The sequence below is a fragment of the Haliaeetus leucocephalus genome, unplaced genomic scaffold (genome assembly GCF_000737465.1).
Source record: "Haliaeetus leucocephalus isolate CR32 unplaced genomic scaffold, Haliaeetus_leucocephalus-4.0 Scaffold1, whole genome shotgun sequence".
Taxonomy (NCBI): Eukaryota; Metazoa; Chordata; class Aves; order Accipitriformes; family Accipitridae; genus Haliaeetus; species Haliaeetus leucocephalus.
Window position 1 is genome coordinate 22,144,535 of NW_010972437.1, and position 24,290 is coordinate 22,168,824.

Genomic DNA, 24,290 nt, shown 5'->3' on the forward strand with positions numbered 1-24,290 from the left:
GAGGAGGAAGCGGCGGCGGCGCGGCTCGGCTCGGCAACCACCCGCCCCGCTGCCCAGCCCTGCTCCCCTCCTTGCCTAGCGTGCCTGGCAGTTTCCGAGCTGAGCTGGGGTTAGCTCTCGCCTTCCTCTTACGCTGCTTGGGATCCTTCATTTTCCATATCGCGTAGCTTTTCTTTAGATTGACCACCTCGGAAGCCCCTAATATCTGGTCAGATCGGACGTCCTTTTGTCCTAAAGCAAGCGTGGCTCTAGTGACTTTCGTGACTATCTTCCTGTATCAGCCTTCACAGGCTTCTGCACGTGACAGGCAGTCTCGCTGGAACCGTAATAATAAAGAGAATAAAGCCAAGGCGAGGGTAATGCCTCTGTTTTTCCCTGTTCCTGAGCATAGCAATGAGTTGTATCCTGCATTTGCAACTATTTCATTTTAATTCGCCATTCATTTTAGGGGTAGCAGTGCCAGCTTGAACGCCTCTTTGCTTTCAGTCAGTCAGGACTTGGCAAACTTAATGGTTGCTTTGATTGTTTCTAGGATTAAGTGTCGCAGTTCACTGGCTCTATCATGTAATGCTGGGTTGAGCTGGGTCTTGCTATCCGTCTTGTATGTGTGTATGTTCATCTTGTTCCAAACAGGCAGGTGCTGGATTGGTGAGATGTGTTAAATGAAGTTTCCCTGATCAGAATTGCTCGCTTTCATAGGTTTTATTAAGTGATCAAGCATAGGTAAAGACATTGTTCCTGTTTGAGGATGTAATTAAATAGAGAAGAACTAAATTCTGCAAAGAAAAGCTGAATTTGGAGAGAAATAAATAGCATGGCAACCCTGAGCTCTTTCTGCGTGTTCAACATCTGATTATACAAATGTTTTTTCTTCCTGGGGCCTGTCAAACTCCCATTCCACCTTAGTAGAAAGCAATTTCAGTGGCACTGGGCTTACACAGCATCCTCCACTGAAGGCTCTTAAATTACAAATGCAACATACGAAACCTCCTCAGTAAGCCTCATCTGGGAGAGGAAAAGACAGAGGCAGAGACAGAATGTGCTCAAGGTCACAGAGGAGTTCTCCAGCACAGCTGGGAAAATTTGCCAGAGCTGCGGTGTCCTGACCTTGGTCCTCACTTGCCAGACTTTGCCTTCCTGTCCTAAGACGACAGCTGGAGTGAGCCCAGCCCTGCCTTCAGGGGATGGCAGGCACCTGTCCTTTAGTTCCCCTTGGTAAATCTGGGCCCATACATCACTCATTTAGTAAACAATCTCTTTATCACAGAGTTTTTCGCTGTACGCAAAGATGTCAGGAGGATGACTGGGTGTTAGTGTGCTATCAAGAAGGATGGTAAGGAGAACTTGGAGACCTATTGCGATGATCTTTGCAGCTGCCTCCTTTTCTGATGCATGCTAATTTATAAATAGCCCCGATCCCGCTACTTGGAGAAAGCTTTCATTTCTCCTTGTACTTGATGTATGTGATACTCTGCAGTGGAGAGCAGATGTTTATACCAGATTCTGCTCCCATGGAAATCAGCAGTAGAAGACTTGGAGGCGAGAGGTGAAATAGCATCAGGGTTATCTACTGTCCTCAGCTCAAAGCTCCTGTTACAGCCTGTCTGAAAGGCCAGGAGACGCCCTTGGACTTAGCAGCATAGTCTTGAGCGCATGCCAGTGTCTCTGCTGGAGATCAGCATCCTGTTGTTTGCAGAGTCCAGTTACAGCTAAAGCTGAAAAAGAAGTCTATCTGTCTGTGTAAACAGGAATTTTCCTCAATTGCAGGAGCCAGCAGAGGACACTGGCTTTGAAAGGGCTGAGCATTCCTTTTCTTTTGTTCCTTTTGCTGCCTTCTTCCTGCTCCATGACTCTGCTGGCACCTTCAGCAGAAGAACAGTTGCTGTCCCTTCCTTCTTATCCATATCCATCAAAGGATTTTCTTTTCCAGGTTGTTTGCTGCTGCCGAAGCTGTATCAATAATGCTCCTGTATTGCTTTACTTAAGAGAGGGAAGAAACAAAACCACATGACAAATTGGTCTAATTTATCACAGCAACAGAAACCTGCAATTCAGCTAAATCGCCCCCACAGGCCAGCTTAGACAGCGTCAATATTTAACGACCTGAGCACCGCTGCCTTCGCAGCTCCAGCTTCACCTCTGCCCCTCCTCACGTCACAGTGTGCCCCCCCAGGTTTGTCAGTCCCCCGGTGGGGGAGGGCACCCCTGCACTTCCTCCAGGGCAAGCAGGGTCTCTCTCCAGGCTGCCAGGGCAGGCCTGCTTGCTATCTGAGTGGCACAGCCCAGACCTGCTGGCTATGACCAAATTCTGACCCTTTTCCTACCTGGCTGGACTACCTGTGCAGCACCTTTATGCCTGAGTAACAGCTCCCAGCTTTCTGGGTGTGCCTGTGGTCTGTGACAAGCAGACAAGTGGCAGCAGGATTGGACCCATCTCAGCTCACAGCCTCTCCTACAGTCTTTTTTCGGGTGATCGTATAACCCAGACCGGACTGTTCACCTGGTAGCAGGCTGGAGGCAGCTTCTGTTCAGCTGTTTACATCTGTTCCCATTGTTCAGGCAGGAATATTTTATCCCAGAAGGAGCTGCAGTGAAATAAATTGCCAGCAACATGTCCTGCATGTGGCGCAGGAGGACCTGAAAAGAGGATGAACTAAGCTATGCCAAATCCCTCCCACCCGTGAGCAAAGGGGGGCGCACGGGGATCTCTTTTGCTGGGCCCAGACTCCAAGCTGGCCACAGCAACTGGCATCCAAGAGCATCTCCCAGCTCTGCCCTGGCATGCTGCAGTGGCTCCTTTCTGGCTTGCTCTGCCTGGGACAGTAACGGGAACAAGTGACAGGTTAGATGGTTATATATGGCCATAGGCATGTTCCCTCACGGCTCTCTTGCCTCGGTTTCCTTGGTCTGTAAAATTGAGATGACTGAGATCTCCTGGCGACAAGCACAAAGTAAGAAGAGGCATTTTTATTTATCAGGGCAGTGGTGGGGCAGGGGAATTTGCACTGCCAAGCTGGTAATAAACCACCCAGCAACTTGAATTCCTCCAGCAAGACTGCACCTTCCACCAGCCTCTCTGTTCACTTCAAACCCCCCATTATTCAGCAAATTGCATATTCCAAAGGGGGAGTTCATTATCCACTCCAATGGCAGTGAGTGGCAGATGCCATTACAATAAATGGCTTTTTGGTAAGATGCCTCTATAATGCCCTTGGTATTTAACACTGGCCAGGGGTGCTCATACATCTCCTTACATAAAATACATTAAGCAAAGCATCTTTGTGAACATCCCTCTGCGCTAAAGAGCTGTTATAATAAGGGTGATTGGGAATAAACATAACAGCAGAGGCTGCTGTCTCAAAAGAGTTGGGTCAGTGGCTGCACAGCAGAAGGGACTATGATGTGCACAGAGGACTCGCGTATTTGCGAGGGAACAGCTGGCTTGCTGCAGTTCATCCAGAGACACTGAGCCTTTTCCAGCACCAGAGCTTGGCAGCTGCTGGGGGGTAGCTTCTATCCCCTGGAGCGCTTGGTGACTGCCCCCCAGCCCCTCTACTCTGGTGGTTGTAGGGCACCTGTGTTGTTACGGGCATGGCCTAAAACTAATAGCAGGGCTGTGCAGAACAATATGTAACTCAACAGACACATGCAAGTGCCCTGGCAAATAGTTAATGGATTGTTCCACCAGTTAACTCTCCAAGAAAAGAGCTGAGAGCCAATTCAGTGCCTTCCAAATCACAGTTCTGCTAAAAAAATTAACATAGAGCACAGCTCTTCCTCTTGGCAGCTGTCCAGTTATTAATTTCAATGTATCAGCTGCATCTGAATGGGCTTGGGCTTCTGCCCACTATTTCTATTTATTTGTTTTCCATTCATCTCCACTAAAATTAAAAATCAAAACCTTCTAGAAAGAATGGAAAACAAACATGCTGAACCAGTACTGCTGCCCACATAAAACTAGCAGAATTCACTGCACTTTCTCCTTGTCTGCAGTGAGGTAAGATCCAATTCTTAAGACTCTCTGGGCCTTTCACCTAAAAACAAGTGCAGGCACTTACAGCACTAGCTGCAGCCTTGAGTTCTCCTCGCTTTCTAAGCACATCGGTAAGCAGCAGCCTTCGGCCCTTGACTGTAGGTTTTTACTGTGTACTGGGTCACAGTGACTGCAGAGGCCCTGTGCTAGAGACCTTTCTGGATTAAACAGCATCTGCACGGTTTAAGAAGACAGAGCTGATGGTCCAGATGGTCACACTGAGGCTACAGTCCCATGTAACAGTTTGGACTGTGCCCATGTTACAATGCACTGCATTGGCTGTGGAAAGAACTGCATGCTTTTAAAGGAAAACACATATAATTCAAGAATATTGGCATTTTTTTTCCTCCCCTTGCTTTTTCCCTTGTTGCTATCAAGCAGCTGGTGTAGGTTCCTCAGGCCAAGCTTTGCCTGTGCTAACAGGAGTTAGCTGTTCTACCCTGCCGTAAGCACACAGCCTGCCTAGTGCTTGCTTGACTTCTTATTGGTGTCTTGGTTTGTTCTGGACCCATCTTTATCTCAAAGTACATCACCTGATAAAATGTTTTGCTATAAAATCCCAGGCTTTTACAATGGCATGATTCTTTACGCATCTGAGTGTGAATAAGAACTGAAAAGCCAAAGGTTATGAACTTACTTTTAAAGTGATACAAATTACAAAATATCCTCATTTACAATTACAGTATTTAAATCTTACTTGCAACAGCACAATCAATAGGATCTAACTCTTGATGTACAGAAGAGTTTCTTAATAAGTAAAATGCACTAAAATAAGGCTTTGGTCTTTTTCAGTACTTTGTCTTACAATTCCAGTGTTTTCCTTCCTTAAAAACACATGCAAGTAAATGCATAGTGCAAGGTAAGTCTAGTTGAGTAAGGAATTCTTCTGCCTGTTATCTAAAAGGATTTCCTTCCACCAATAAATAGAGTTCCCAGTTCTGCATTTAGGGCATCATCAGGAATGACATCATCCTCCATAAACTCATCTCCAAGCTTCTTCCACCATGGCCAGCGAGTGTATTTCAGCATAGTGTTGTGGGATTGCCTTGCCTTGGTAGCTACAGGGATTGATCGACTCATAAAGACATCAAGATCTTTTTCTGTGGTCTTTGCTAACCCTGGAGCACCTGTAAGAACAAGGAGAAGAGTTTTCTGTATTTTGTTTGCAGTTTTATGAGTATTTCAAACAAAAAAAGAAGGAGCACTACCCTCCCACTTCCCACTGTCCTAGGTCACTCCTTTCCCCATGCTGGCATTACAATTTTATGGCTGCATGATAAACCTGATTGGAGAAGCAATCCAAATCAAGGCTAATCTGAAAAAATAAATACATAATGTGGGAGGGAGAAGAAGAGGGGAAAGCAGGACTACATCATTCAGGTGCAGTGGTGGCACCCACCAAAATGACTTCTTGTGAAACTATGACCTAAGAGAAAGAAGAGCTCCTGGTTGCTACTGCTGGATCAGCGCTCCTGACACAGGGTGACATCAGCATAGTGTTTCCACTGCTCTGGCACAGCAGCACTGTGTATTCCCTGCCTGGGGGACGCAGCATAGTGTAAGAGTGTGCTACTGATCTGCCTGTTCAGGGAGCGATGAGCTGCAATGACACAGCACGTGACAGACTAAATAATGGAATTCAGTAACTTGCTGAATTTTGTCTGGGTTGGGTGCTCTCTGGTGGCTGCAGTTTGCTATTCTCGCTCTTTCACTCCAGGCTACTTGTCTGGAATTAAGATAGCATAATAGTGAATTCCATTTCAAATAAAGCCAGGCCAGAGAAAATGAAAACATGACTCGGAATTCATAGCTCAAAGATTTCTCTCTTTATCTGGAAGAGGTGAGAGCGCTTCAACCAGTGGGTTACTTACAACACAAGAAAACAGAACAAAGCAAAACAAGTACATAGGAAGAGATTGTGTGAGATCCCCTTCTTAGAAATTTTAATGCCTTTTACAGGGCGATTGCTTTTTCTTGTGAATGTATCAGAGCGAGACTTTTAGTAGAATAAGATGCTCCTTGAAAAGCAGGTGTGTATACTTAACCTACAGCAATACTCAGATAATCTCTAACAAAGCCTGAATCTCAAGATAAGGCATATGGCAAAAGAAGAAAGATATTTCAGATTTGAAATGAGGCTTTACCACTGTTCCCTCTAATTTTGTCTCTAAATTAGTTTAATCCAAATGGTAATCAAAACTATGACCAGAGCAGACACATACTCATTAGCAGCTCCACATCGGTGTTGACCTGAGCCAGTAAGGCCTCTCTTCGCTGCGCTGCTCTCTGATCTAGTCTGCTCCTCAGCAGGAACTGTGACAGCTTTTCCTGGGCTTGCATATGTAATTCTTTACTCATTTCTTCTGACATTTGGGAAGCCTGGAGGAAAATAACAGTTTATTATCATTAGGAGCTAGTTATTTTAAATCTTTTGGGGGCAGAATAATCTCTAAACAAGGAATGCAAATGCTGTTCTTGTTAACTTAATAATTTTGCTTCCTCTGCAGCCCTCTCCAAAGCTATCCATCATCAAGTATATAAATTTTCCAATTACAGTTTGCTTTGACCCTTTTTATTAGATTAATGGTTAAAATCCCCAATTTCCTAGTGCCTTGCTGTCAAACAAGCAGGGTTAATATATGCATACCTCACATGGATTATCTTGATCAGAATTTATGAAGCTGAATATATTTCATCCCTACAGTATTTTATGTTGCATCATTAATGCAAATTATGAAATGACTAAGAAACAGACCGGATGCAATTTGATGTAGTCATCCACCTTCTGCTGCAAAGCTAGTCTCTGCTCATCAGTCAGTCCCTTGGGATCTTTCCAAGGAGAGAGAAGTCTCCTCCTTCTTCGTTTTTCCAAGAATTTACAAGCCTTTGTAAAGAACATACGAGAATATAACAATCACAGGCAGGAAGTTTGATTTCTTGCTTTGTTTGTAATCAATCAGTGAAAGAAGAATGTTTCAGTACTGCATCTGTTAAAGTGTAAATTTAGCTATATTGCTGAAAAGGCAACATACAACGGTCAGCATGAATACTAAATAGTAAGTAAGAACTCTCATAATACATTACTGACTCATCTGTAGTATGGTGAAATTCCAACCTTAGGTGTCAAAGAAGTAGCTCTTGTAGTTTAGTTACAGGACTGTATTAGGCTTTGTAACCTATGCAAGGTTTAACCTGTCTCAGCACCTTGTGGCTCTAGACTATCATCCTCCGAATAATTTTTTAATAAATTATGGCTACATTGACAGAGAATAAACAGAGCTTTTTGAGGGATCGCAATAATCCACTCAGTCCTGTCTAATGTTAGAATAAAGTATATATACTTACTGCTCTCTGAATGACAACAGCTGCTTTATACTCCTTAAGAGATTGTTTCTGTTGATGAAAATTTCTTCTTGCTCTATACCCTCGCCAGAATCTCTGGATAGTTAATGCTGATTTCCCTTCCATTTCCTCCATGTACTTATTTACCTGACCTACAAATGTTACAAAAATCCAGTTATAAGATTGTGGGTTTGGATCTCTTAACAATTTACATTTTTAATCCTCAAACTAGATAGTACCAAAAAAGCTTGGGTGCCATCAGTTAAAACCCCCCCTTCCTCCAAGGTCCGCTAGCTGTGGGCCACATCTCAGAAACTTGTAGCTGCAAGAGAGCTTTGTAACACAAGAAAACTTGGTTTCCCTTTCTCCTGCACCATTCTGAAGGCAGCAGATCTTGATCAGTCGTTACTGAGCCCTTGTAGAACTAGCATGTTCTCTGTCAGATAATTGGGTCAGGAGAAGAGGCAGTAAGACTACAGTGCAAACAGATATGCAAGATTAGGAAATATATTTGGGGAAACTATTCTTAAGGAGACCCAGACACTTTAATCTTCTGATATAGTTTAATATAAATCATACTGGCATGGATTATTTCCAGTAAGGCCAGCTGTCGCTCATGGAAGAGTCTCATGGCCCTCTGTCTCTGAAGTTGCATTTGCAGTTTTAGAGCCTCATCTTCCTTCTGTTTTTTTAAATGCTGCAGCTCCTGTTGCCGTTTAGCTCTGCAATACACAAATACATTAACAATTAGCTTAAGTTGTACATTTCTTAAAAACAACTCTCTCCTTCTGTTAAATGGCCCAGCATCAAGGGAGGAAATCCACAAAATAATCTGCCATCCCAGCTGCTGGCTGCAGGACCACACCAAGCAATGAGATATCACCTGCAAGCTAACAAATTACCACACTATCTATCACCATGAAAAATTTTGAGCCAGTCATTTAATCTGGTATCAAATCAAAGGATATATTTTTACTTAGGATAAAGTTCTAAGGACCCTGAAGGGAACAATGTTCCATGTGGGACATTCACAGCCAGCATGACTAGAACATCTGAGGAAGAGGTAAAGCAACATTAGCTGTCTGCTCCAGTACTCACCTTTTCCAGTGCATCAATCAGCATGTATGGCACCTGCTTTCCATAATACATTCTATTATTTTTGTACCGACTGCAAGAGTAGATCAGAATGTTGGCTGTTAAGGCTCACTTCCTAAATTTGGAGGGATTTTTTTTCTCCAGGAAATCCAGCAGGAAATCCAGACCATCACATTTCCTCCATCAATTTTGTTAACAGAACACTAGGAAAGAATTTTCTTGTAAATTCTTCCTGATCTGTACTAGCTGTTGTAATTTGATGTTAGGATGTTGCCTCACTGTGCTTGGCATTGGAAAAGCCCCAGCAGATGTTTCACAGATGAGACAACTGAAAACTCTGTAACTGGCCCTGGAGTGTTTAAGCTAATAATAGCCTGTATATCAATTATATATACACACTAACATTAACATGGAGACTAATATATTAATACTAAATATACTGATGTATTGATACTAATAATTACTGAGACCACTTTGACATGGTTTCAGTGAAGCATGAGATGCTGTGAGCTAGGACTCCCCCTCCCTTCACTACCCCTTCTCATCCCAATGGCCCTAACCTCATTAGGAGCTTAACGCTTGAGACTTTACGAGTTTACCCTACAATGAGGTAATGATGTGACTCCTCCTCTTCTCCTATTGCAGCAAAATCACTTCCCTGCTCAGGACCTGAGTACCCCCACTGGGCCCAGAGCCCTGAGTTCTGCTCTCCTTTAGCACTTTTCCAGAGACAATGAAAGGAGCACCTTAAGCACTAGGAAAGAGAAAAAATTGACAGGGCACAGGCATAAGGGGTGTCAGAAAGGGGGGGAAAAAAAGCCATAGACTAGAACTAATGTCCAGCAATTCTGGTATTGCTGCATGTCACATACCTTTAGACTTACAGTACTATTGAGTTATTTGTGTGTTTCCCATCGCTAGTATAAATTGAGTTGTAATTTTTCCACCAACCATACTTTCTCCTCGGTCTCCATAACTGGGTGGGGAAAGGTGGGATGGAAGCTATTTTGTGGAAAAGATGCTCTGGATTTAAAGATCTGGCCTTAACTGATAAAACAGCCTCCACCACAATCTGAGAGACCATAATTCTTTTATGACAGTAATGCAGACTTGAAGTGTGCCCACACATCTGCTTACACAGACAGATGATGATATATATGATTACATCAGAATGGTCTCAAGGAAACTAGAGGTTTTCCGCCCACACATTTCTGAGAATTAGAGCTGTAAATCTTTGCATTTTTAATCCAGGCAGGCACATATTATACTTCTAGGTGGAATGATGTCACAGGATCAAACAGGACTTTTGATGATGTTTTCTTGATAAAACTATTAATAATTTTCCCTAGAAATTTTTATCAGCTCCACTAGGTGGAAAACTACAAGAATGTTTCATGAACTTCTCAGATGTGCATCCATGAAACTACCAATAGTATCTGTCAGGTATTTAAATGTTTCGTTTGATACTGATTCTTTCCTGTGTAGTCTGCAAAACACATGCTCTTCTTCGTTCGCTGTTCCTCCTAATGATAAGACATATTTACTTGCACAAAACCACATTGTGAGAGGGAAATGCCTCTGAAGACAAGCAAAACACACACAGAGTAAGATCCAAGCTTCCTTCAGCAGTTCATGGTACTGATCAGCCTTCCTCTGATCATCGCTTTATATGTATAAAATGGTTTGATTTTTGATGCATGATTAATACAAATTATTGCTATTTTAACAGTTCTACAATTAGCTATGTAACAGTGAACTAACTTCAAGGAGAGATTACAGGCTTTAATATTCACCAAGGAGACATTTCTGAAACCACAGAGTTTCAGAAGTTTATAACTTGCAGAGTTTAAGATCTTCCACTGCAGCTGCAGGTGAGCCAAGTTTGGAGTTTCAGCCTTAGCAGTATTTAACCACACTTGTTCTAAAATAAATCTGTGAATATAACCAAAACCTGACTGTTAAAAATTAAAAAGTCCTCTTGCAAGCTTTTCTAAAGTCATGCTTACAGTATTCCAAACACTATTTTTCAGCATAACACTAACTGCAGCTTTGACCTAGACAGAAAAAAAAAACCAACACTGGAGCTGTACAGTTACCATATTTACTCAGTGCATTGGGACTGAATGAGCCATGAACACACACAACTGTAAGGATATTAATAGATTTCCATTCCTCTCAATATTAAGCAAACACATTCAAAAGTCCATTTAAATTACTCAAGAACTTCTTAAGAGGCATGCACTAACACTTACAATACTGAAAATATGACACAAGAAAGTCAATTATCTTGTTGATTGCCAATTGCTTCGCCATCCTTTCCCTTCTGCTTTACCATGTTATGTCTTAGCCCATTATCCAAGTTTTCTGGGCTATGATTTTGGCTTGCAACCTTGCAAGGTGCCTTATGAGGGCAGGAATATTGGTTCAAAGTGTATAGTGGAGTAAAAAGGAGTGACAAGGATGTCATTCTCTGTCTTTCAGCACAAATGCTGCAGTGGCTGGTGGCCCTCAGTAGACACACTGCTTGTCCCTGCAAATCTTCCAGAATTTAAAGATTACACCCTAGATAGTCCAAAATCTTCCTAATACCAGTCTAGACGACAAATCATAACTGTCTGCTTCTTAACACCTTGATCATAATGCAATGTGATTTGATTAATTGATTTCTAAGATCTAGTTTTGATACAGTAATGCTCAACATGTGCAAAAAAAGGTTGAAAAAACTTGCTGTGGAGTCTGAACTTGATCTAGATCCCTTAACCTATGTTAAATTTACACTAAATTTCTCAAAAGAGTTAGCCTAACATGTGCTAACATTACTGCTCAAATCCTACTTCAAGTAAGAGAAGCATTATTTATGTAGCTTCATTCTTCTGTGGTGCTCCAAGTCAGAGGATACTATTTTTAGGTCACTGAAGTGACTTCACTTCCAAGAGTCAAAGATTTCAAATATTAATGAAGAACAACATCTTGCAAGGACTATGGCATGGCAGATTGGAAACTCCAGGACAGCTCCACATTAAATTTATGGTGGAATTTTGTGTCAAGTTAACTGTGAGCCAGTGAACTGTTCTACCACCAGTACCTCATCTTCTAGTGCTATTTAGTGCAATCCCATGCTACAGCGTGACACACTTTTTTCTATATGCCGTAGATTTTACACAGAAAACATATAAAAGCATCATAGAAGTAAAGTTTTTTCATGGAGAAGTCTGGCAGCTGGGAAAAGGACAGGTACTGCTGGAAAAGCACATTGTTTGGATGTCTCTGCTAAAAGAATCTGTAGTGAAACAGCTCATATTGGCGTTACGTTACCTTTATGCCTCAGAAATAACAGCTGACTGGAAAAAGGCATCTTCAAGATGAAGGAACTCTTGGTCAGCCCAAACTTATGCCCTGGGACATGGGAGCAAATCCTCAGGGAAGCTATTTCCAGGAAGGACAGGAAGGTGAAATGGAATAGCCAGCATAGATTTATCACAGGCAAATCATGTTTGACCAGCCTGATTGCCTTCTGTGATGAGATGACTGGCTCTGTGGATGAGGGGAGAGCAGTGGATGTCATTTTCCTTGACTTTATCAAGGCTGTCATCACAGTCTCCCATGCAGGGCAGGGCTGACACTCAGAGGAACCTCCACAAACACAGAAAATGGGTCAACAGAAACCACATGAAGTTCAAATGGGAAGTTCTACACGTGGTACAAAATAACCTCATGAATGAGTACAGGTTGGGCACTGACTACCCGGACAGCAGCTCCAATGAAAAGGACCTGGGGTTCCTGCTGGGTGACAAGTTGAACACGAGCCAGTAGCATGTCCTTGCAGTAACAAAGGCTAGCTGTGTAGTGGGCTGCACTAGGAAAAGCAGAGGCAGCAGGTCAAAGGAGATTATTATTTTGCTTTACTCGGCACTCTTGAGGGCACACCTGGAATACTGGCCACACTCTACTGGGCCCCCCAGTAGAAGACAAATATTAACAAACTGGAAGGACAGAGACTGTCCAGAGACAATTAGGGCTATGGAACATATGATAAACAAGGACAGGTGACAAGATGGGTTTGTTTAGCCTAAAGGAAGGGAAATCTAATTTCTGTCTTCCACTACTTAAAGGAAGCATTACAGAAAAGACAGAGCCAGACTTTCAGAGGTGCACAGAAAAAGGACAAGAGGCAGTGGTGAAGAGCTGCAACAAGGAAATTCCCACTGGCTGTAATGGAAACATTCTTCACAAGGCAAGTCATTCAGCACCAGGACAAGGACCAAGTAAGATAGTGGGATCTCCATCCTTGGAGACCTCCAGAGCTGGATACAGCCCTGAGCAGCCAGATCCTGTTTTGAGGCTGGCCTTACTTCAAACAGGACACTGGATTAGATGACCTAAATTTTTCCTGTCACTCTGTGACCTGAGAAAAAACAAACCAAACCTTCTTAATAGATTCTTCTCTTTAGTGCTTTTTACAAAGCCATACGGTTTACCTGAAGCTCCTCTGTAAAGTGGTCACTGCTTGGGGTAGTTTTTTCAGCCTTTTCCTTGTCTGAAATCCCCTCCACATAGCCTGGATTATACAAGCTGCTTGATGCTGCCTCTGAAATTAATAAAGCAGTTGGTAGAATATTTTCTCTGCATATAAAAACACTTTATTACTGCTTGCATATTTGGAACAATCTTAACATTTGGCCAAAAACCATCAGTTTTCAAGTGCATCAAAATTCAGTATTTGTAACAGCTTGGGGAACTTAAGGTCTTATAAGACAGTTACTATCATGAACCCTGTACTTGCTCCAAGGCAGCTAATCTGATCATCTGGATTGATGCTCTCTGTGGTAAACAAATGATTCTACAGCACAAATATAAAATATATATTAGCTGCATTAATCAATTTTAGAAATTTGTATTTAAAACACCTGAAGCACTTGATATTTCAAACAGTGATTCAATCAGAATATCTACACTAGAGATAACAGAAAGACAAGTTTGGAGAACTAGCGCCAGGAAAAATGTTACATTTGCAGTATGATCAGAAGTCACTGAAATGCAAGAAACATAAAATTAAAATCAATGCTATCCTTAAATGGAATTTAAAAAAAAAAACCAAACCACAAAACACCTTGCTCTGTTGAAGATGAAATCAGGTCTCTAGAAACACAACCCCGATTTCCTTTAAAGTATTGTCTCTGAGAAACCTGCATGTAAAATTCTGTTAAGAAGTTCATAAAACACACATTGCCTTTTTTATTGGGAACACAGCCCAGAAGACATTCTTACTGAACTTTTCTCTATATGACTTAATTCTATGTGAATGCTGCCTAGAATTCAGAGATCTAAATTTGTAATACTGATGTGAGAAAAGCAGATACAGTTATTTTTGGTTTATAGTTAGCAAAACAAAATTATATTTTTTTTCCCCTACAGTTGTATAGAAATCTATGCTGAATCCACAACAGAAAGTCAATCTCTCAAGTCACAGTCCCATACCTTAATCATGGACAATTTCTTTATGTCTTCAAAGATGATGGAGGGAAAAAAATTAATAAATAGGAAATTTAAAAATCCATTAATATAGTGAAAAAATAACACAGGCTTTGAAAAGCGTCAACAAAGTGATAAAGTAAATCCATTCTAAACACAATAAATCACATGGAACTAGGATTTCACGTGCAAAAGTCTTATTAAACTTCAGCACCTGCATTTCTCCTTTTCCACTGGATTGTTCCAAGTACAGCAGGTCCAAGAGTTGACTGAGATCCCTGTCAAATCCTTTGCCAGTCCATTGTTTACTTAAAAGCCCTTTTAATCCTAAGAGAGAGAGAAGCAGCATGTATACCACTAAGGTGAATTTTTCTTTTCAGGATTTCAAACTAACAATTTTCAAGTCAAAAAATCAAATCTGATTCTATGTGCAAAGGAACACTAGAGCTGAACATCATCAGTCATCTTTCACTTTCAATGCAGAATATTATCAAGTAATATCTGGTGCTCCAACTATCACAGATAAGTATTATACAGTGATTGTAATTTTGTATGTCCAAGTCACTTCTATTTTGTCTACATAACTGGCAGTTAAATTATCAATGTACATTCAGTGTCTTATCAGTAAGTCATTGTAAAGTACTAAAAGGATGTAAAGCACCACACAAGTGCTAGGTTTTATTACTACTGCTTTCATATTTTTCGTAATAAAATTTATTTATTTATAACTGGAATTCTTTGATGTCTTATCTGTATAGCATAGTGTAACTGTGAGTACATGTGCATCCAATCACTGAGACAAAATAGCTTTTTAGGTTCGCAGTAGCTAAAAAGCACATTTGTGCTCGCCCCACAACACACACACACACTCCCTGTGCTGCACACAGGACACAAGCAGACACTAAACATGCTTTTTAGCTTTGTATCAGACAAATCCCAGAGCTTGAGAGTTATGCAGGGAGTTGGAGAGAAAAGAAAGGCGGGCAGGAAGTAGACACATGTTTGGATAGCCTCCTGAAGAACTGCAGATTCAAGTAACTCTTCCATCTTCATATCATTGTCCATAAGCAAATTTATACACTGGGCAACTCCAACACTCATATATACTTATAGGATCTGCATATGGAGCACAAAGTCCTTCATGCAAACAGAAATGGCACCTCTGTTCTATCACATCTGCATCATTTTGGAAAGACAATGATGGTTAAACACTTCAGGAGAGAGACAGGTGAGACTCCAAATGGAGTCAGTGGGTCCCCTAAGGCTGCCTGAGCTCTGCAAAAGCACGTAGCCTGGCTACACAAGGCAGTTCCCTCACAGAAGTCCTGTGGGTCTGATGCAACCATTTGCCAGTTTCTGTACGGACTACACAGCCATATGCACCTTTCAGCTACTGACAGGGAGTAGTACCTCAAGTGTGCTTCTCAAGATGTGTCAACCCAGGCAGACAAAAAGACCAGAACCTCCTGGAAACCTGATGTAAAGACTGTGCTAGTCTTGGAGATGTGAGGTTCATGTCATGTCCTCACCTCCAGCAGGCTGCCTTTACTGACAGAAAGCTTACACTGAAGTACCTCATACTGGCAATGGCTCCGAGTCACTGTGAAGCCAAGTTACTTCAATGAGATGGCCAGATGGTAGAAATGCTGTAATGCTTTCTTTGTTGCTGCTGTTCCTCAAACTACCTAAAAGATTCCAAAGCCTGAGTGAAAACTAACATAAGGACTCTAATCTAAAAAAAAAAAAAAAAAAAAAAAAAGGAAGAAAAAGGGGGGGGTTTTTTTAGGGGAAGCAGGAAACGTGTACAGAAGAGAGATGAAGATCCTTTAAATGACTGTGGCATATTGTGATTCCAGAGCAAAATAAAGCATAATCCTTTGATGGAGACTTGCACCTCTTCAGATAAGCCAGCATTCTACAGCTGGGATGATCAGACCATCACAGCAGCTTCACAAGAATCCACAACATGGTATCAGCCTTAGGCATGTAACGCTTAATTTCGTACCAAAAGGAAACCCTCCTCTCTCAATTCTGTAGGCAAAAGGGTGGCAAAGCTGCCCCTCTGGTCCAGAAATTTATCTGGCTGGTACTGCCTAATAAGTAGTCAGCACAAGAGTAAAAAAAGGGAACTGGACATTTTTGTCTAGCATACCCACTTCTTACTGTCCTTGTCCCCAAAGGACTGAGGCTGCTTATAAGTAGTTTTGACCATTGATAACATCCAGAACACAAGAAACCTGGCAAACATCAAAGCCTTTGTCTAAGTTTCCATGGGCATGAGAGAGGACCGAAGGGTTTCCTGGAGCTCCCTGTGAGGCTAGAGACAGAAACATTAAATAGGACACCTCATTAAATAATGAATAACATAAGGCAAATTATATGCCTACTTGGCCTCCTCACCTAAAGGCATCAAGACAAAACAATAAACTCATTTCATGAATTTTTGGAAAGAGTTCGTTCCAATCACTTGGATATCAAAAGACAGTCAGCTCCTCAGTAACAGAACAGCACCTATCAGGTAAGCAGACATGTAACAGCCAGGGTCAGAAGTTGGTTTTAAGTAAAACTTTCATGCTTCTGGACTAGTGAGCCTTAGCACACTGGCAGATGTCTGACACACGGCTCTTACCGTGGCAGTACAGGCACCCTGCTACTAGGATCTCTCAATATCCAACCTGCACAGGAAAAACAGAGGCAGAACATCACATAGAAAGAAGTAAAGCCAAACAGGTTGGAAGCAACAAACAACAGCTTTAAGAGACAAGTTGCCACATGCAGAGTCCTCAATACACAGAAGATAATAAATCCAGGAAACAGAAATAGGCATGGCACCTTAAAGTACAATGAAAATGAACAGAAGAGAAGGAAAAAAACCCCAACATAGCACTGCAGTTTCCTTCTGTATTGGATAGTTATTGAATTGAGATGGGAAACCTCCATCTTTGTATTTTTACAGTGAATGTAAGAGGAGGCAGAGTGATTGGTCCCATTCATGTTTACAAACCTTTGTAGCGAGCTGCGAGTAACTTCACAAGCTGCTTGCAAAATTTTGCCACCAATAATAGCAGTTTTGTAGCAGCATTCCCTATGACAGGATTGGTGGTAGATGAAAGCTTATAAACAAGTTCATCCAAAACAGAGTGAAGGGTCTCTTCATCAACCTGAAGCAAGACAGAACTTTAAAAAGAAGAAAAAAGAAAAGGCAGGGAGGGGGACAGAATTGAAGTGTTAATTACAGACTATGAGCTTTTTAACAGTGATTTATTTTTAGGTATGTCAGGCATTCAGCAAGCCAACATACCCAGCTAGCTGGACCAGCAATCTGATCCAGGCACTACCACTGTTTCAATCAACTGATTCCCATTCCCTCAATTTAACAACATGATAAAGAAAATAGCTATTTTTTCTATTTCTACAACAAATATTAGGAAAACAAAAAAAACCCACAACAATTCTTGTATATAAAAAAGTTCTGTTTTACCAAGCAGTAATGAACTGAGTTTTAAATTTAAAATTCAGAAAAATCAAGGATATGAAAACAACTAACCTATTGACCCTCAAAATATTGTGTAAAACAGACATCATTGTAATTGCTGTTTCAACATCATCTGTTATTAACAGCTGCAGGAAGTGATCATTTTGCAGTACTGCAAAAAAACCAAAAACAAGCAAATAAGAAATCCCGCAATCAGAACCAGACTTGAAAATACCATAAAACAAATAAACTTCATTATGGAACATAAGCCATAGCAAGTAAAACCAGATACTGTTTCTGGAACAATCTCCCTCTTTTATAATTTTTACACTGAAATTTACTGGAATAAGCAAACTACTTCAACATCCAAAAAACCTGTTGAGCCCTGTTTTTTCTGCCTTTGGATATCCCTCTGGTGTTGCAATGGAATAAAAGCTTTAAAAACCTTTTATGTTACACTAGTACCAGTTTCTTATTACAACAGTGGAATTATCACTGGGGCAACAATATCTGGAAAAGATAAGGACTTCAACCTTGACAGTTTGTTATACCAGGTTTAATGCAAGTCCACTGATGTCATTAAAGCACCATCTTTTTTATTCCAGTGTATCACTGTCTACATAGTCAGTAATTTTTATGGCTGTGTGTGTTTTTAGTTACACTTCTTATGATCCTTAGGGGTTTGTTCTGTAATAGAAACAAAACCAAATTCTGCTTTTTAAAATCAGTGTGATTAACATCAATTTAATTGAAAGGTTATTTTGGTCAGAAGTGTATAGTGAAGTTTGTTAGGTATTTGTAAAATTTCCTGGCATGACAACAACTTCAGAAATCTGTTTTCAAGTCTATCCACTTTTCAGGGCTGACAATGTAATCTGGTCAAATTTCTGCATATGTTAATCACACACAGGTAAAAAGATCAACTGTATTTTATTGGTAAAAAAATCCTATTTTTTTAAGGTATAGAATTACAAAGGGAAATTACAGGAAAACCCTTTTAATGTTTGTCTCCAAAAGACTAGAAGGGGAACTCTAGTTTCCATTTGGTGGCTCTTTTCCATTTTAGATATTGCTGTTTCTGTTGAGTGGACTACTTTAAGAGATTGATTTAACATCGTCTCCAATTTAGAAAACTAGGTGGAGATTAGCTTAGAAGTGATTCTTGATACCTGTAATTTCCATAAATAAATTTTAAGATGTTTTATGGGTTTACTTTTTCCTTACCGCATGCTGCTAGTTGAATATGCCCACCGAACAGCCAGCAGATGGCATCAGTTACTGTTTGGAACCAGCGTAAAAAATCTTGTTTTTCTTCATCCTAAACAAAAGAGAGGTAGGTAAAAGCATGTGTATGTATCTTCACTGAGGACTTCAGCTTGATGTAGTAGGAAAGTTCGTATGCTTCAGGGATTTGGAGACCAAAACTCCATCAAATTCCTGAATGAGGTTGGTGAAACCATAGGAACCAGTCAGAAAAGTAACTTGCAAGTTCTTCCAAGGCTAGAGATCAATCAACAAACTCTAAACATACTAAAAAAAGCATCCATTCCTGAAAAAAATTGTAACAGTGAGAGAGAAGTCTTGTTTGCTCCTTAAAAAATATTTGATAGCATAGGAGGACTAATAAGACAAATAATAGCTCAGTACAAATGCATCATAGATTTAATCCACAAAGTGGGAATTATATTATTTAAGGTTAAAGCACAGGAAAAAAGGGTACAAAGTGGGCAAGGACACAGTTAAAATGGAAAAGGTTCCTAAAAACTGGTACAGTGAGGCTTCAGAAGCACATCCTCGGTGGAGGTCTGGGAGCAAACACCAAACCACTATTAAACTGAAGTTTGATCAGTTTGCCAAACAGACTATGTTATGTGCTTGCCTGTGATAACACTGGACTGGAAAAAATGACCAGGAAGAATCCAGGTTTGAACATGTGAACACACAGAGAGACACACAGCCTAGAGTCTATGTTCCAGGTGTGAGCTATAGGCCACTGGAAATCTAAAAATCTTGGTGTGTGGGACAGCTAAGGGGCTTTTGATAGTACTACATTGCTGAAAAATGTTATAAAGCACTTGGCCTGATAGCTCCCATACTAATTGAGCCTCCACAAATGAAACTCTGGAAAGACTATTCCTAGATCTGAGCTGTAAGTTCCAGCCGTCAGTCATAGCTTAACTTTGTATTTGGTTCTTACTGACAATGAGAGAGAGAAAATCACAGTAATAAGTTAAGCTGTAATACTATCTGTTCTGTGTTTTGGCAATACGTCAGCTTCTGAAAGCTATTTCAGTACTTCCCTTGACTTCAAAGACTTGTACAAAAGGCAAATGAGGGCAGAATAAACTACAAATCTCCACTGGTAGAGTGGGACTTCCAAAGTTCCACTGAGCAAGCATCAAGTCTGGGTGCCCAGTCACCTCTGAGACCACAAGGTTTAAAAGCCAAAGCACTAATTACAACGTTGACTGCATTTGCATTCAAAAGAAATCTTTGCCCACAAGCATGACTCAAGTAGCATGTAGGCTGAGACATAATAAGAAAGTGTGGGGGAAACTACATATTGCGGATAAGACTCGAGTCTCCTGGGATGTCATTCAGGAAGCTTCCTTCTTAAGCACTAAATGCACTTCTGAAGTATTGAACTAACAGAAAGTATGTTGGTCTACTGATACTTTCTGAGAATTGATTGTGATTGTGGTGCCCATCACAATACTCCACAGGAAAACTCTGACTAAGTACAAGAAGCCAGTGAGCCAAAAAATGAGATACTACGGGGAAATGGGGATATTAAAAGAAACTATCGGAATCCATGAGGTTGGTTATTTAAATTATTTGTGGGTTTCATTTGTTGGTTTTTCTCCTTCTGATTCTGGGACTCAGAATGCTTCAAAAGCATGAGGGAACCTAGCTGGGCAAAACCCTTCTTCTCTGCAAAGAGGGAGTGAAAAGTGAGAAAGTGTTCAAATCTACAAATTCACACAGTCTGCTTCTGAGGTTCCCAACATGCAGGTTCAGCAGCAGTGAGCATTTTTTTAATTTTTTGCCAATTTCATGGCAGAAATTGTATGGCAAAACAAACTTCAACAAATCTGATTTAAAATCTTAAGACTTCCTAAACCTTTTTTTGTAAAACTGAATAAAGCAGTGGGAACACAGCCATTACAAAGACTGAACTAATTATATGCAAAGTTAAAAAGACACTACCGTGACTGGGATGCTGTCTATCATACAGCTCTAATTCTACCATCCTACTTCCACTGCATTTCTTCCCCCTACCTTTAAAACTTGTGAAAGGTAGTAGCCAAACTCTGTACACAAACCTATGGTAATCAACTACAAACTAGCTTTCCGCATGTAATGGACCGAATGCTCCACAATAAGAGATTTCAGTTTCAAAGCTCCAAGGCATAAGAAAAACTACTGTAATTTCTGGAAAATAAATTTTCATAATACAAGTGTCCCTAGAATAATTTCCTACTTATAGAATACGTAACCTTGGAAAGTTGACAGAGGTTCTCTGCTCTTTTAACTATGAAATTTAAATACCTTGAGTGCTCGGATAAATCGTGCTTGCAAGCGTCTTCCCAAAACCAGCAGGTTGTCTATAGCTGAAGGAAGAAATTTCTTGTAGAATTCCTCAGGATCTCCTTTCACCTCTAGACCTACACAACAATGACTGAAGGGGGGGGAGAAAAAAATCAACCTGAATAGTCGAGGGCCTGTTTGAACAGCTTTGAATGAATGTCACGTCATCAGAGAAGAAATGCTTCACTGGCATGGGACAATGCAACACTGAACAACAGTTAACTGCTGTGACTGGCTCCAAGGTAGCTGCCTCAAAAGGAGGAGGAATCACTGGCAGGCTGGAGACAGCAAGTATATTACTATTTATTATAGCATGTCTCAGTTTAAAACATATCAAGGCACTTTCTCCTTTAGCTTCATAGGATCTGTTCAGGCTTGCTCCACATGCTAGGGAAGGGCTCTGATGGTCAAAAAGGCAAAATAGAAAGGTAGACAAAAAAACTGATACAGGAAGCCTGAAGATGAAGGGGGTGCAGAGCAGGCAACAAAAATACGTATAAAAAACATATTACCACAAAATCTTCAGCAAGTCTGTCTACAACTTTCCTCCAGCTGAGGAATACATGTAGGCTAGAAATCAGTTCTTCAGATCTCACTTTTCTTATTTTACTCACTGCAAACATGTTGGTCATTTCAGGAAGACTTTTTACAAGAAACTGCATGTTTTACAACTGGGAAGTTTTTCAATTCTGTACTCCGCACTGATACTAGTTCAACAAAAGAGCCTTCCTAACTTTTTATGAATTTTACTTTCTGACACCTTGTCTAGGCTTTGTTAGCTTTTTGTGAATGCACACACGTAAAGCTTTGCTTACCAAAGCCCTTGGAAAGCAAATTCTAGGCATGAAGCTGAGATTCATCTAGTTACAAAAGGACATTTTTATAGCTAAAATAAATTTCAGTTTTCTCTGCAAACTGAAATAGCTTATAGGGGATGATTTAAGTATCACACAACTCTGGTGATAAATCTTGCGTCTCTTAGTGAAATTCCTGGCATTAAAAATTCATACTGCAGATATGGCATAAATAAGAGATGGCTGCCTAATTGCTTCATGCCTCAGAATTTTGCTCCCTAGTTAAGCCAAAATCAGGTACAACTTGGGGAAGATTTAAAACTTAGTATTTGTCCTGACATTGAAGATTGAGATTGGATCACTGGGGATTTGAGTTTAAAGTTGTCTTATTTACTAGCTATGAATTAAACTTAATAATGCCATTCTTACAAAATCACTACATCAAGCTATCTAGTCTGTATGAACTGTGTCCTTTATTATGTCTAAAATGTAAATAGATATTTAAAATAGGTGTATCAAATAGATATTTAAACAGAGTCAAGCCAAGATGTGAGTCAATCAGGCTAGAAGATTTTTGCAAGATGAAATCTCAGTAAACAAACTTTTTTAAATAACTGCAATTCAAAATCAGCAATTACTGGGCAAGAACTGTGACACTGATGAGTACTGTTCACAAAAAAAAGGTAAAGCCAACACGAAAACTGTTCCCACCAAGCAGTCTACCTAGCTCCATGAAACACAATGCGAATGAATTAAACAGGATCAATTAGGCTATGCCTGACCCCTCTGCTCTTGACTGCTCCCTGCACTTTAACCCCGGCCTTTCCTGAACAACAAGCCTTGTTCTGGATGGGAGCCAACATATTACAGCTTGAAAAGAAAAAGAGCAAGATGAAAGGCCAGAAAGAAAACAAGAAGAAAACTTCTTAGCAATTTTTTTTTACCTTAGTATCTCTGCTAGCTGGGCAGCGGTAGCCCAGCCCCCACACAGTCGAGAGTGGTCTTGTCTAAGGACCAGCATGCAGTACTGTGTAAGATCATAATCATATATATCTTGCTTAATTTTTTTGGATTCTTCACATCCCAAGGAAGCACTATTTAAAATTCCTGTGGGAAGAAAGCAGGAGAGACACAGAGAGGAGCGTAAGATTCTGACATGCAAGATTTATTTTGTCTTTTTCCAAAACATAAGAGAAGTATGTGTAGACAGAGCCAGGATTAAGGTAATTCTAAAAGTGCTGACAACAGCATAAAATATTTTGTCAGCATTTTTCACTCCTACAGCTACAATCCATTTGTTAGATTTGGGAAGGACAGCTAAACTTAGGTTTCCATTTTCTCATTACACTTTTAGTAGTAAAACATACATTACCTGGGATATAGCCCATTCGTATGAACTTCCTAGGCCAGATAAAACCACAACCACTGTGAAACATATAGCTTCCTTATAATTACATCCCAATTTAGAACAGGACCTAACTTGTTTCTACCGTTTCTATGAGCAGTGGCTATGTGGCAAAAAGAAAGACAGGGGGAGTCACACAGGAGCTCGCAATTGCGTTTCTATGCTAAGACTTAAAAAACTGAATACTGACGACCACTCTGGCTCTCTACCCAAAAGCACTGGGAGAAATGGTTTGACCGAGTGTAAGATCCTTGCCCACATCAGCAGGAGTCTCACAAACACGGTGACAGCTGAGAGGGAGAAAAGACTTCCCCTCCATTTGCCCCCCAGCTCCTCCTCCTTATTGTTGCCAAGCCAAACGCCACTCAATATCACTCTCAGGAAAAGCCGTATTATCAACCTTCCAGAGTTTCCAGCCCTGCCAGAAATATTCAGAAAAACCTTCTGTATATAAGGAGGCAGAAGGAAGATAAGCTGTCCAGACTTTACTACCTCATCCTTTTATTTTAGAAACGGTATTAATTACCCTTTAACTTCAGAAGTAGCAGGGGGATGTCCTGTTCTGGACTCTCAGTGACCTGAGCAGCTAAGGCCAGTACCCGGGGGTCTGCAGCTGCCAGCCCCGCGCTGGGCGCGTTGGCCATAGGAAATGGAGAGAGGCCCGCAATACCATCGATTCAAGCCTCTTTCCCTTTTTAATTGCCTCGATGCGGGCGCGGGGTCCTTAAGCCACTACTTCCATCAAACCTCCAGCTCCTGCACCACCAGCTGGAAGCTGACGCTCCGCTCCGCGCCTCGGGCTGCAGGTCTCCCCCTGAGGAAGGAAACAAACATGGAGGAAGCCCCATCCACGCTCCTTCGCGTCGCCTCTCGAGGCCGCGGGCAGCGGGACTGGCTCTGCCAGCAGCGCAGGGCTCCAGCAGGGCAGCCCGAGAGAGGCCCCACGGGGCGGGCAGCCGGGGAGGCCTCCCTGAGGGCTGCCAGCATCACCTCAGACACGGGGGAGGGGGAAGGGGCCGCGGAAGGGCGCTGCAGGCCAGCAGGGCGGCGAGGGACAGATGCCCTCGCCCGCCAGAGTCACCTCAG

General features: G+C 41.3%; 1 protein-coding gene across 2 annotated transcripts; it reads right to left on the minus strand.

Moving 5' to 3' along the window:
- Positions 1–1,377: 1,377 nt before the first annotated feature.
- Positions 1,378–24,148, minus strand: IQCB1 (IQ motif containing B1). 2 transcript variants are annotated; one of them, XM_010568722.1, is made up of 14 exons: positions 23,731–24,148; positions 22,744–22,906; positions 20,967–21,096; positions 18,642–18,735; positions 17,490–17,589; positions 16,947–17,119; positions 14,157–14,269; positions 12,949–13,058; positions 7,955–8,097; positions 7,379–7,527; positions 6,789–6,917; positions 6,256–6,412; positions 4,931–5,160; positions 1,378–1,980 (listed from the first exon to the last, which is right to left on the minus strand). In XM_010568722.1, the coding sequence occupies exons 1-13, from the start codon at positions 23,846–23,848 to the stop codon at positions 4,931–4,933; spliced, it is 1,809 nt and encodes a 602-aa protein (XP_010567024.1). In that variant the 5' UTR covers positions 23,849–24,148; the 3' UTR covers positions 1,378–1,980. The 2 variants fall into 2 exon arrangements, with proteins under 2 accessions (XP_010567024.1, XP_010567032.1); XM_010568730.1 differs by lacking the exon at positions 1,378–1,980 and having other exon boundaries at positions 4,390–5,160.
- Positions 24,149–24,290: the final 142 nt, after the last annotated feature.

Excerpts from the sequence above, each read along its gene's own strand:
- IQCB1 (XM_010568722.1), bottom strand. The coding sequence starts at position 23,848 with ATGGCCAACGCGCCCAGCGCGGGGCTGGCAGCTGCAGACCCCCGGGTA. Across the intron at positions 18,736-20,966 it reads GATTTATCCGAGCACTCAAG|GATGAAGAAAAACAAGATTT; the intron begins GTATTTAAATTT and ends TCTTTTGTTTAG. Across the intron at positions 6,918-7,378 it reads CTGTTGTCATTCAGAGAGCA|GCTTGTAAATTCTTGGAAAA; the intron begins GTAAGTATATAT and ends TTCTTTACAAAG.